At 37.6% G+C, this 13,746-nt stretch overlaps 1 protein-coding gene and 2 non-coding genes across 4 annotated transcripts; all 3 read right to left on the bottom strand.

The window, feature by feature from the left end:
- Nucleotides 1-3,286, bottom strand: LOC149394198 (Autophagy-related protein 13). 2 transcript variants are annotated; one of them, XM_089616977.1, is made up of 4 exons: nucleotides 3,205-3,286; nucleotides 1,565-2,864; nucleotides 1,288-1,469; nucleotides 1-531 (listed from the first exon to the last, which is right to left on the bottom strand). In XM_089616977.1, exons 2-4 carry the CDS (start codon nucleotides 2,801-2,803, stop codon nucleotides 204-206), a joined length of 1,749 nt encoding a protein of 582 aa, XP_089473103.1. In that variant the 5' UTR covers nucleotides 2,804-2,864; nucleotides 3,205-3,286; the 3' UTR covers nucleotides 1-203. The 2 variants fall into 2 exon arrangements, with proteins under 2 accessions (XP_089473103.1, XP_089473104.1); XM_089616978.1 differs by lacking the exon at nucleotides 3,205-3,286 and adding an exon at nucleotides 3,056-3,155.
- Nucleotides 3,287-10,128: 6,842 nt separating this feature from the next.
- Nucleotides 10,129-10,222, bottom strand: LOC149394197 (small nucleolar RNA snoR69Y). The gene has a single exon (XR_016299978.1). It is a non-coding gene; the product is annotated as a small nucleolar RNA snoR69Y (small nucleolar RNA).
- Nucleotides 10,223-10,243: 21 nt separating this feature from the next.
- Nucleotides 10,244-10,333, bottom strand: LOC149394196 (small nucleolar RNA snoR69Y). Its single transcript, XR_016299988.1, has one exon. It is a non-coding gene; the product is annotated as a small nucleolar RNA snoR69Y (small nucleolar RNA).
- Nucleotides 10,334-13,746: the final 3,413 nt, after the last annotated feature.

Genomic DNA, 13,746 nt, shown 5'->3' with positions numbered 1-13,746 from the left:
TTATATCAGGCGAATTTCATATATATCAGATATAATTATGTACAAAAGCATGGACCAAAACGCTATACATACGATAATCATTTTTTATGTATATCTATGTATCTATATCTATACTCGGGCAAGGTAAGGAAACCGGTAGACGAGAGACATGTTCAAAATCAAAAAAGTATTATACAAACGAAATCACAGACTCGTATAAAAATTCACGTATGAGTAGACTTACTCCCTCGGGCTAGAAGCAGGTTTTTCAAGTCCCTGTATCCTTGTAGCTCTTCCAACGCATCGGCCGTGGTCTTTGGCGCGACGAGGCCCGACCCCGAACCCGGGCCCGGGCCCATCACAGCATGCTTATCGGGCTCGGAAATAGCGGCGGTTTCAGGAGCCGAGGCCGTTGATTTGGCGAGATCTTGGTGGAGTGGTTGGGCTTTTCTGAGCAACAGAACGAGTTCCCCAACGGCCGCGTCTTGAGACTTCCTCGTTGAAAGCAATCCGATTGGATCATGAGCACCTCTTTGCTCAAATGAATCCGGCCTAGCAACCCCAATTATCGAAAAAAAATCGTCAGCGCACGAGTTAAAGAAAAAAGCAAAGGTGTTTTACTTTTATTTACTCTCTCCATACCTGATAGTATTGTCACATGCAAATTTAACCATAGATTGAACCTAAAAGGGCAAAATTGAGAAGAAAGGATACCCAACCAGGTTCTCCTATGTGTCTTTCGAAAAAGATTTAGCATGCAGAGAAACTGTATTTTAACAGATTCTGTCCTCTAAGAACTCATTTCGAACCCAGAAAATAGGAGAGAAATGAAAATAAAATCCCTTCTATTGTCCGTGTGTTGTTTGGATGGAGGGAAAATAAAAGGGAAAGCAAAATATGAGGGAAAATGTATAACAAACAAGGGGATTCCATTTTCCGTTAAAATTTGGTGGAAATTGAAATCCATCCATGTTTCTACACGTCAGACCCGTATTAGGGCATATTTTCTCATAATTTTCATACTCACACAACATATAATTTTCCATTACCATCTTATTTTCCCTTCCTTTTCCATTTTCCCTCATATTTTCATTTTCACTTCCCTTGCATTTTTCCGGCTCCCAAACAGAGCCTAAAGGAAAAGGAAAATTCTGTGTTGAGTTCCTTTCTACAAGAAACCGATTTCAGTGAAACGCCGTCAATAGAGCTTGCAAGAGATAGCTCTTAACAATCCAATATGCATGGGACAACATCGCGTTAAAACGAAAAATAAGCGAGCTAAAATGTTAATGTCGAAATTAAGCTTACCTGCTAACGGGATCAGTAAAATCGTCGCCATCCACATCAAACGGGCAAGCACAGTCAGACTCCTCAAAATCACCAGGAATCGACAGACTAGAGCCTCTCGAAATCGATACTTGGGGCGAGCTGTTCGATGATAACATCGGCCCAGAACATTGTTTACCATCCTCTTTCCTGTCACAACACAACTAAAAGAAAAAAGAACGGATAATTGTGGATGAACCAGGCTGTTTGGTGGGCAAAAAAATTCAGTCGCCATATGGAGAGCTATAAAGAAAAATACCTCTTTGTTCTCTGAGCCGATGTGAGACACACCCGTGCTTTTATCGGACTTAAAAATGGTACAAGATCTCAAATTTTTGAGAGGAGAATATGGAGGCAAGTCTTGTTTGAATGCCGCAGAGGAATTATTATTACTATTATTATTAATATTATAAGTGAGCCTCGGTGCAGGTATGCGAATCGGAGCGCTCTCGGACCGCAGAAGAGAATTCGGGAGGTGGGTCCCGCTGGGGATGCGAATCGGCTGCGAAGGCGACGTCGAAGTCAGTGACGGAGAGAGAGCGAATATCAGCGAGGGAAAGCACTCGTCGAAGCCCGGGTCTTTCTTATCAAGACAAGGCCGTTCAAGGGGTTGTTGATGCGGCTCCGAACGCGTGGGCGAGGGTGAAAAAGAATTAGGCAACGGCGACGACGTGCTGTAGATATCGAAGCCCCAACTATGACACCTCGTGAGCGGCGACGACGAGAATCTCTTGAGCGGGTCGGCCAACGGGCTTCCGACATAATCGGTTATGACCCGCGAAGATAACGGGGTCGGTGATTCGGAGCTCCAAATGTCCGATAGCGACGGGTTGTACGAGACCGAGAGGCAAAGTCGGCCAGCTGGCGTGTCCACCGGCGTGAACGCGAATCTCTCCATCTCGGCTTCTTCTCGGTGAGAGAACGGCTCGGCAAAAGACGAGACGCGATGGGCGATCGCAAAAGAGCTGATCCGGCTAGACAAGTTCAGGCCGTGGTAGATCTTATAAGCCGGCAATAGCCGAACTGTGACATACAGAGACCGGAGAAGCAGAATCGTCTTCTTGTAGAGATTACTGTTGCTCGACGATCTTATTCTGTTGGAGTTGGTAGGGATTGTGGTAGAGGAACAATCCCTTTTCCTCGTCCCGGTCTCGTGATGAACGACCCATCTCTCTAGAACCCTCTCGCTCTTCGCCTCGGGTAAGCTCTGGACGAGGACCACGTCGACGAACATGGGCTCGTGGTTGCCGCGGCACAGGAGATCGCTGCTCTCGAGGGCCGCGGGGCATTCCCGGAGAGCGAGATTGAACCACTTGTCGCGAGGCCTCACGCTCGAGGACGAGGACGATGATGTGGACGAGGGCGACGATAAGCCACCGCTGAAGTTTCGCGACGAAACACAAGCGGACCTCGATTCCGCTATTATTTGGAGGGTCTTTGTGAAAAATTCGGTGACTATTTGTTCCATTTTGGCTGCTTCGGAATGAGCAGACGCCATAACTTAGTCTAAAGAAGAGTTCTTTTTTACTATAAATGCCTCATACGAAATACCCTTTTAACTGCAAAGCATAAAAAACAAGTAATGAAGCGACTTAACAACGATCAACACAGAGAAACAAGCAAGCGTGTCACTATAGCAAAAAAAAAAAAAAAGAACCTTTTTTTATCTTTGATATGGGAAAAATCCATTGAAAATTAATTAATCGAAGTGCTTCAAATGGGGACTAACAAGTATGATATAAATATTTACAGTTCATCGCTACTTGCCCAGCAAGACATGGGTTTTGCTTCACCACCGCTTTGGTTTGATACAATTGTTTTCGAAGTTGGGTTATGATCGGTCGACGGTTGTAATGAATACGCAGAGATGAATACTTAAGAGAGAAGAATTGAACTCACGAGAGAGAGAAAAGCTTGCTCTTCTTCGGATTCGTCGATGATAAGACTGTTATGATATCTGCTCCGAAGTTGAAAGTTCATAGCTTTTAGGAAACGAAAGATCAATTGGTTTATTATATTCCGGGGAATTTTGAAAACTACAACCCTAATTACTCTAAATTTTAAAACTATCCATTTAATTTCTAAATTAGAAACTTACCTATTTAAGAGAGCAACTTTGAAAACTAATCTTAAGAAAACGCTATTTTTACGGTTTTACCTACGAGAAAATACAATAGTACACTTTGCGTAGAAAAATATGGGATGAATAAGCAATTATAAACATAAATTTGTCAAAATAATCAATGTTTAATTTATTTTGTAGAATAGCAAATAAATCACATTAACCAACTTGAACATACAAAAATACCATTCATTAAAATGAAGAGTTACCAAAAATAAATTAATAAAATAAAATAAATAAATGGAAAACATTACAATAAATAACTCTTTCATTAATAAATTATAAATTCTCTAAGAATATTATGAGATCTTCACCGTCGATCTCCACCGCTAAATCAACTCGTCATCCGTCTCGAGTCGTCGATTCTTCGACAGAAAATGCAGAACTTCCCTCGCTTTCGCCGCCTCCGACTCTGCCCAAAGCAGCTACTCCGAATGAACGAATTCACATTGAACGAATTAACAAATAAACACAAATAAATAAAATTTAATACGAATAAATCGAAATAAAAAAAAATCAAAATCTCATCAATCAAAAAAGAAAGTGCATTTAAAAAAAAGAACAGCGATGGCTCCGGGAAGAGCAACGTTGGGCGAGGGACCGCGATGCGCTTCTCCGCCGCGTCGCCAAGTTCGAGCGTCAAATCCAAGCCATGGATTACCGGAGTTCTGCCGATACTTCCGTTGAGGTCACCGATGCGATCTCAGGTCTGATTGAGGTTATGAAGGAGAAGAGTATGATCGATGAGGCGAGATCGAGCGCGAGTCATATGTTCTTAATTGGTGGAGAATGAGAAGAAGATAGACAGAGAAGTGGAAGATGAGGTTGTGGTGCGGCGAGTGATTAAGGTTGTGAGTGACGAAGAGACGGTGAAAAAATCGGAGTCGAATTCAGAATCGAGGCCAAAGAAGAAGGAGAGGCGTTCTCTGAAGCAAGAAATCGGAGTCAAATACCACGAAATAATATATATATATATATATATATATATATATATATATATATATATATATGTGTGTGTGTGTGTGTGTGTGTGTGTGTGTGTGTGAGAGTAATTAAGGAGTATTCAAAATAACTATTGATGAATCAAATCCCACGAAAACAGCCAACTTTATAATGGTTTTTTTTAATTAAAACATAATAAAGGTTAAAATCGACATAGAGTTTCTGGTTTACTTGACATGTCATTCAAATTGACTATTTGTCTTAAATTTTTGAAACGTTAGTTATTTTACAATTCCAGCGTGTCAAGTTGTCTACTTCATATAATTTTTCAAAAAAAAATCACTCAAATTTCTAACTCTATTGGTTGTTTTCGATAAATAAAAAATCCTACAACATAAAAAAAAACACACACATAAATAAGGTGGGGTCACATCGAATTATAAGCGAGTTTCCGTGAAATTTTAGTCCCTTACTGATTTTGTGAGAAAATCCGATAACCCTTCCACATAAATAAGAAAGACGTGGGGTCACATTGGACGCCCTTATCGAAAATCTTGCTCGAGAGCTGCCAAACTTTCTACATAGCCGTTAGGCTTTGTTTGGTAGTAATGAGAGAAAATGAGCGGATGGATTAAATAAGACGGAGGAAAAAGAAAATGAAAGTGATAGATTATAAATTTTAAAAAAGTTGTTTGGTATAGCATGAGGAAATATTAGAATTCATCCTTTGTTTGGTATAGTAGAGAGGAATTTGTATATTAAAATTACTAAATTACCATTATATTTGTATCATAATTAGATTATTAAATGTTATATTTATAATTTTCTTTCATTTTTTGTTTCCATCATTCACAATGCTTCCAATTTAAAAGGGATTGTTTTGTGTGGATCTCACGGAAAGGAATCCCTCGTAATCTTTTCAATTTGTTTTCTTTCCTCTCTATCAAACAAGATATTGAATATCTTAAAAAACGGGCAATTACTAATATTAGGAGATTTGTTTATTGATTGTAAATATTAGGAGATATTTAGTTTTTATTCTCTGATTTGATTTCCTAACTATTGTATCTACTTAATGTTGGAATAGATCTAGGATTAAGAATAATTTATCGCTTCTAGCAAGCAGCAGAATATAAAAAATTCTTTAAAAACACGTAAAACGATTTTATTACCTAGACAAAGAGCATGAGCGTATAATTTAAAATTTAAAAACTACTTTGAGTTTTCCCTCGGTACCAACATCGTTAGAAGCTTGAGCGTTGAGAAGCCTTTGGAAAGGTTGAATCGCTCGTCTCCCCACTAAGCTTGCCTCCATCGAGTCTTCTTGAACCTGTGAGTAACCACGAACATTTCTACCACTAGAGTCTTTGGAGTATGGTTAGGATTTAGTGTGTGGGCACTTTTAAACACTATGACTCAAGAACTTGTCTTGGAACCAAAGAGCTAAAACAAAACACTAGGTCTAATGAAGACCTAGGTGCCAAAACAAAAGAACAAGAAGAGAGAGAAAGGGACGAAGGGGCGGCATAGTCTAGAGAGAGAAGCTCTCAATCTCTAAAACTTTGGATGAATGAAATGTGAAGAATTAGGCTCCTATTTATAGGAGAGGTCTCACCTTCAATAAGGTAGTTTCCTCTTCTATAGAATATCACATATTCATGAGCCAATTTCCCTTTTTCCTTCATGAGGTGCACGGCCAAGACTTACCAAGTAAGTCCTTGGATTTGTTTCCTCTTTTGTTTGCTTCTCCCTTGACTCATTTGGGCGCCCACCTTGATTTCCTCTTAGGGGAAATTTGTTTCCTCTTTTTCTTTTGGCAAGTATCTTCATACATTCATGCACAAAATATTCTCTCTTTCTTTGGGTATGTTGGGCGCCTATAACACTCTAGAAAGACCTTCTAGAAGCTTTTTCATTTGTTCATGACAACATGAAAAAGGCCTTCTAGAAGCTTCTAGAAGGCCTTTTTCATGTTGTCATGAACAAATGAAAAAGCTTCTAGAAGGTCTTTCTAGAGTGTTATAGGCGCCCAACATACCCAAAGAAAGAGAGAATATTTTGTGCATGAATGTATGAAGATACTTGCCAAAAGAAAAAGAGGAAACAAATTTCCCCTAAGAGGAAATCAAGGTGGGCGCCCAAATGAGTCAAGGGAGAAGCAAACAAAAGAGGAAACAAATCCAAGGACTTACTTGGTAAGTCTTGGCCGTGCACCTCATGAAGGAAAAAGGGAAATTGGCTCATGAATATGTGATATTCTATAGAAGAGGAAACTACCTTATTGAAGGTGAGACATCTCCTATAAATAGGAGCCTAATTCTTCACATTTCATTCATCCAAAGTTTTAGAGATTGAGAGCTTCTCTCTCTAGACTTGGCCGCCCCTCTCCTCTCTCTCTCTATTCAATTTCGTTTTTATTGTTTTGGCACCTAGGTCCTCATTTGACCTAGTGTTTAGCTCTGCGACTTCAAGACTCGTTCTTAAGTCGTAGTGTTTAAAAGTGCCCACACACTAATTCTTTTTTATCTTGAGTGATTTAGTGATAGAAACTTTCGTGGTTGCTCAAGTTAGCGAGGAAAGGAAGAGAGACGTGCAACGAGGGAGACGAACGTTTTCAACCTTCCGAAGGCTCATCAACGTTCAAGCTTCTAAAGAGGTTAGTAAATTTATTATGCTCATATTAGTTTTTATTTACATGTGCTTGCTCTTTGTCTAGGTTAGTAAAAACTGTTTTACTTGAAAAAGAAAATTTTTAAAATTCCGCCGCTTACCGAAGCGTTAAACTTTTTCTTAAACCCTAGATCAATTCCAACAGATGATTCTTTTACTGTGCATGATATCAATTTGAAGACGATTGTGGGTAAAAGTTGCAATGAGCTTTACATTATGAATAAGGAAAGCCTCATCAACAATGATGCCTATGTAAATAAAGTTTATGCTGAGACTTGGCACCAAAGACTTGATCATTTGTCTTACAAAAGACTTGAAGGTTTGAAGCCTCTTATGACTTTTCATAACCATCATTCTGACAATAGATCTCGATGTCATGCGTGCCCCTTAGCCAAATAACATAGATTGTCTTTTGTATCTTCAAACAATTTCTCTCATTCTAGTTTTGATCTTGTTCATTGTGATGTATGGGGTCCCTTTAATGTACCTTCTTATCGTGGCCATAGATTCTTTTTTACCATTGTTGATGATTGTACACGTCATTGTTGGATCTATCTCATGAAACACAAGTATGAGGTTCACACTATCATACCTAAGTTATGTGCTTATGTTTCAAATCAGTTTTCTAAAACTATAAAAAAAATTTAGGAGTGACAATACAAAAGAGCTTGTGTTTGCTGATTATTTTTCTAAGCATGGCATTTTACATCAGTTTTCTTCCATTGAAACACCTAAGCAAAATTCTGTGGCTGAAAGAAAACATCAGCATTTATTGAATGTTTCACGAGCCTTATTGTTTCAATCAAAATTTCCTATTGAAATATGGACTGAGTGTGTGCTCACTACAACCTATTTGATCAACCGAACTCCTTCACCTATTTTATCTCATCGTACTCCTTTTGAGCTTTTATATGATAAACCGGTTAAGTATCAGTTCTTAAAGGTGTTTGGTTGCTTATGTTTTGCATCAACCCTTAGAGCTCATAGAACAAAGTTTGCCCCTAGAGCACGAAAGTGTGCTCTCCTTAATTATCCACCAAGATATAAGGGTTACAAGTTATTGGACTTGAACTCTATGGATATTTCTATCTCTAGGGATGTGATTTTCCATGAAAGCATTTTTCTTTTCCATGGGAAAAATCACATCACTTCTTCACAAGATCCTTTCAAAGCATTCCTCCACCAATGGTCACCAACATTCACATTCCACATCCGAGTGATGCTCAAGAACATACCTCATCTGAAGAACAAATTGAGACAAGAGATACCTAACCTGAAATCTCTGAGGTTGTGATTCATACTTCACCATCAAATGAGACAGCTAATCAGCACATCCCTCAACAAGAAAATGGAATCAAAAAGTCTTCAAACCACATGTACCTCTAAGTTATTTACGAGAATACCACTGCAACATGATCAAAGCAGGTTTATGCTACCAATCTCAACACACTCTTGATAAAGTTCTGAATTATGATCAGTTATCATTGCACTTCATAAACTTTGTGTTCTCTGTTACAACCAATACAGCACCTCTCTTTTATCATCAAGCTGTCAAGAGACCTGAATGGAAACAAACCATGAAGGAGGAGCTAGATGCAATACACCAAAACAATACTTAGTCCATAATGCCTCTTCCTCAAGACAAGAAAGATTTTCACAAATAAATTCCATTCTGATGGGACTTTAGCCAGAAAAAAACTCACTTAGAGCATCTTTAATGGTTTAGCTTAGGCTATTGCTTAGCTAAATAGTATTTTTGCCACATAGATTTTCTAGAGCTAAATAGTTAAGCAACTAGCTTAAATTAGCCAATTTGCTTAGATTTGCTTAGCTAAATCAATAGCCAATATGCAAAACAATGGTTAAGCAACTAGCTAAACATTTTTGATATTTGCAAGCAAATCCCTACAATTCTTAAGCAAGAAACCATTAAAGATACTCTTAGTGGTTAAAGGCTATACACAAAAAGAGGGAGTAGATTTTTAATATACTTTCTCTCCTGTTACAAAATTAACTACTGTTAAATATCTTTTAAGTATAGCTGCTACACAGGGCTGATTATTGAAACAACTTGACATAAGAAATGCTTTTCTTAAAAGTGACTTATATGAGAAATTTTATATGGATTTGCCAATGCCATATCCTATATGGGGAGAGTCCTAAGCTATAAATAATAAGCTTGTGTGTAAGTTACACAAATCTATTTATGAGCAGACATCAAGACAGTGGAATCTCAAATTCACTGAAGTTGTTCAAAGTGCAGATATTAGTCAATCAAGAGATGATTATTCTATGTACACTGGTGGGAGCGGTACTACTTTTATTGTTATTCTTCTTTATTCTTTATGTAGACGACATTATTCTTGCTAGTCCTAATCAAAATGCTTTCATACTGAAGAGATTTCTCTCTCAGTTTCAAGTCTCAGTTTTCCCCAAATTCCTTTTCTTCTCCAATCAACTTCTCAGTTTCAATAATTACATCTGTTTTCAGCATTTCTAATCACGTGTGCATCAATTCTATTTTTTGTTATATAATTTCTACTGTAATATTTGTGACATTTTGATCCTAAGTTCAATTACAATGGAACTGTTCTTTTATTTTTTATCTGGATATGCATATGTTAGCATGATTTATTGTTTGGTTCATCTTGTGAACGACCGCTGGAGTCCTATCTGAACGATATTTTAAAGATTTTTACTATTTGACTCACGAACTTTTTTTAAAAAAATTGGATGATATTTTAGACGAGGCAATATATTTAAAAACTATAAGATATAAACCTAGATATAGAGCAGATTTAGCTACATGTAGTTTGGGTTCTTTTCGAGAGACTTTTTTATCCGCTACCCGAATGGAAAAGGACGCAGATGGACAGGTATTACCATCCCATTTGACCTATTTATCATTCTGATACCAAATAACTCAAATCACTAAAATTGTTGATAATTTTGGCTCACCATCTGTTCAGCATCCCCAAGATTTTATTGCCTATTCACTTTTCTACGCTAATCGGAACCCAAAAGGAATTCATAGAGCTGGGATTACGTTCATCATCATTGGAAAAACCCACAAAAAATGAAGAAAAGAAACAGAAGCTCAGATAATGTAGAACAAGTTATACTCCTAGACCTTAGAGGCCTCATAGAGCTGGGATTACATTCATCATCATTGGAAAAACCCACAAAAAAAATGAAGAAAAGAAACAGAAGCTCAGATAATGTAGAACAAGTTATACTCCTAGGCCATAGAGGCCTCATAGAGCTGGGATTACATTCATCATCATTGCAAAAATACACAAACGTTATGAAATGAAAAAAGGAAAAAAAAATATAAATATATTTAAGTTTGAACTGGCTGGTGAAGCAAGGAGGCCTAACAATTTGGTAAAGCGAAGAAGAAATGAAGAATAGAAGAAGAGAAAGCGAGCTTTTATATTTGATTTTCTAGGGTTTCAAGATTTTTCTATTACATTACACCTATCCTTTATCTTTAAATAGAAAACTTCTCGAATTCTTTTTTAATTATTATTCATGCCCAAATGTCGGCATGGCCCAATACCTCTCTTTTCATGGGCTGGCATAAATTTAAACGGGGATATTGGTTTGTCCTGAATATCACAGATAATGAAGAATATGACAAAAATGTAAAGAAAATATTTGTGATATATTGGGTATTTGGAATTGGGACTGAGAGCAAACACAAGTACGAGGATAGCAATTTGACCCGTTACCCGCGTTTCGGCCCGTTACCCGATTTATTCGGGTCGGGTAATACCCATTCTTTTTTGGTAAACGGGTAATACCCGTTACGGTTTTAACGGGTTCGGGTACGGGTAACGAAATAGTCATCCCGTACCCGGTTACCCGAGACCCGATCCGTTAACTTTTAAATATTTAAAAAGATAATAAAATTTTATATGTTGCAATGAAGATGACCAAATTTACAATGAAGATGATCAATTTGCAATGAAGATTTCTTTTGTATTTTTTATTTATTTATTTTGAATTTTAATGTTTTTTATATTGTAGTAGCACTTTGATATTTTTCACCTAAATTTTATTATTTTTAAACTTTATATTGTTGATTGATTTTTATTTTATAAACGGGTAAGCGGGTCTACCCGACCCGCTACCCTTTTTTTAAACCGGGTAAACGGGTAACGGGTCTAATATTTTTAACCCGCTTACCCGGCGGGTATCCCCGTTACCCGGCCCGTCTCAAAATCCGGGTAAACGGGTCCGGGTAACGGGTAAAAAATTATAGCGGGTACGGGTAACGGAATAAGTGTACCCAGCTTTACCCGTACCCGTTGCCATCCCTACACAAGTATTACATTTTTTTCATCTGTTATTACTAATAAGCCTATAAATCATAATTCAATTATAATTATGAAATTAAAATTCCTTTCTTAATTATCCCTACATTCAAATTTCAGTTATTATATATTATTTGGTACTTAAGGTCTCTGTCTCTAATGCATTATATTTGCACACCTTCGCCGACAATAACTCGTGAAGCCATCCCCGGCAACCTCTGGGGTTAGATTTGCCGATCGCCCCTCTCAATATGAAAGCATTCGTTTTAGGATGACATTAAACAAACAATTTGATTAAAGAATATAAACATAATAAGAATTAAAAATTAAAAGAGAGAATAAAAAAGTGAGGACGGAGAATTAATAAATCTGATGAATAGATAGATTTTCTAAATGAGAATTGATATGTAAGAGTGGAAAGCCGCATCAACGTAAGAAAAAGTATGACAAAGTGTGCGAGTCCCAATCAAGGTTTGAAATCTCGCGCGAGATGGGGGTATCTCGCGCGAGATCTCGCGTTTGGGAGGGGTGCGAGAGGGATACGAGTATATCTCGCGAGTTTGGTCAAATCTCGCGAAATCTCGCGCCCTATCTCGCGTACCCCCGAATCTCGCGCGCTTGAGGTGTAAAAGTGCTCAAATCTCGCCGTGTACCCCCGATCTCGTGCGGTAAGGTTCGAAACTGAATTTTTTTTTTTTTTTTTTTTTTGAATTTTGAATATTTTTTTATTGGATTGTTGAGTATTTTTTAATGGATTGTTGATATGAAGTTATTATAATCCGAATGTATGTAGTAATTTTAAATAATTTGATGATGTTGTTAATGTTGATTGTGATGAGTTTTATTTTATTCCGAATTTAGTTGGTAATTTGAATTATATGTTGTTAATCTTGAAGTCGTTTTGATTTTGAAATGGTTTATTTTTAAATCCGAATTTAGGTAGTAATTTATTTAATTAAATGTTGTTAATTCGAATTTAAATGGTGATTAGTTTTATCCCATGATAGTCCCAGTGCCCGTGCCTGTCCCCGTCATCCCCGTCTCTCCCCCCATTTTAAGGGATTTTTACCAGCCACATGAGCCCCAACCTCGTATTCATTACCGATTAGGTTTTCCAAAATACTCCATTTATGTTGCATTAGATCAGTATAATTACGATCGTCACGTACTTATATGACTACATATGCTCACATGATGACTTGGTACGAGTATTGCCTAATGCAAGACCAACAACCTCATACATTTCAGGACCATCGACACTCTACATACGAGTAGCGACAATGACTGTGAACTCTACTTTTTACTATGTTTTGGTTTGTAGTACACTTATTATATTTTGTGTTGTTTTGTGTGAGAACTCTCTATTATGTGTATAATTATTTGTTTTCTTTATTTAGTGTGATTTTGCTTGACAACTCTATATTACATGTGTTATTTGTACTCTACTTAGAATTTCATGTCTGGAATTTTGTAAACTTTATTCTAAAATTTATATAGATTGTGTATCTTAAACTTATACAAAATCATAATTAAAAAGTTGTTCAAATACCCTGCGGAATACCCTTTTTTTTGCGGTATATCCCGTGAAATGCGGTATACCACACGGTACGAGATACCCCAAACGTTCATCAAATACCACGAGATACCACGGTACGAGACAAGATACCCACAAAAAAAAATGCGGTACGGCCGCGAGATGCGAGATTTTAATCCTTGGTCCCAATGCACAGTATTGTGGATCCCATTGTATGTTTTTATCCGTTGTTTCACTGTTGGAGATGTTAAAAACTATTTCTTTTTCTAAAAACACCCGAATATATGTCATCCGTTAGTTAATACATGGACTTATATTATGAAAAAAAACACCTAGAAACAATTACGGCGAGAAATCACGGTACGTTTACGATTACTAGCATATTTAATAGAATTAATTACAAATTTAGCCCCTCAACTTTGTTACTTGTAACGATTTGGTACTCAAACTAAATAACCTGCAGCGTTGCTCCCTCATCATTGTGACTGATTCACTTTGACCCCTTCTGTTAATATTGTCGTCAATTTAAGCGGTCTTAGACCACGTGGCTTTCACGTGTTGGGCAAATTTGGAAGATGGCTTGCGATTTTTTCCCGAAAATAATCTCCAGTCTGGAATTCTTTGAGAGGGAAAACAAATGAAAAGGTTTGAAAATCGTGGTGGAGAGTGAGTCGAAACCCTAGAATGACGAAGACGAAGCAAAAATCGCCGCTGAAGAAGTCGCCGCTGAAGAAGTCGACGCTGAAGAAGTCGCCGACGAGGAAGAAGCTTTCGATGTCAAGTCATTCGGCGGGAGAAACAAGCAAGAATCCTTTGAATACGCAAAAGTCGAAAAAGAATACAACCCCAATGCAATC

The sequence above is a fragment of the Urtica dioica genome, chromosome 6 (assembly GCF_054948205.1).
Source record: "Urtica dioica subsp. dioica isolate 48M chromosome 6, U.dioica_male_clone48M_v1_H2, whole genome shotgun sequence".
Classification (NCBI taxonomy): Eukaryota; Viridiplantae; Streptophyta; class Magnoliopsida; order Rosales; family Urticaceae; genus Urtica; species Urtica dioica.
The sequence above is the reverse complement of the archived record's forward strand: the minus strand, read 5'-3'. Positions and strand labels throughout refer to the sequence as shown.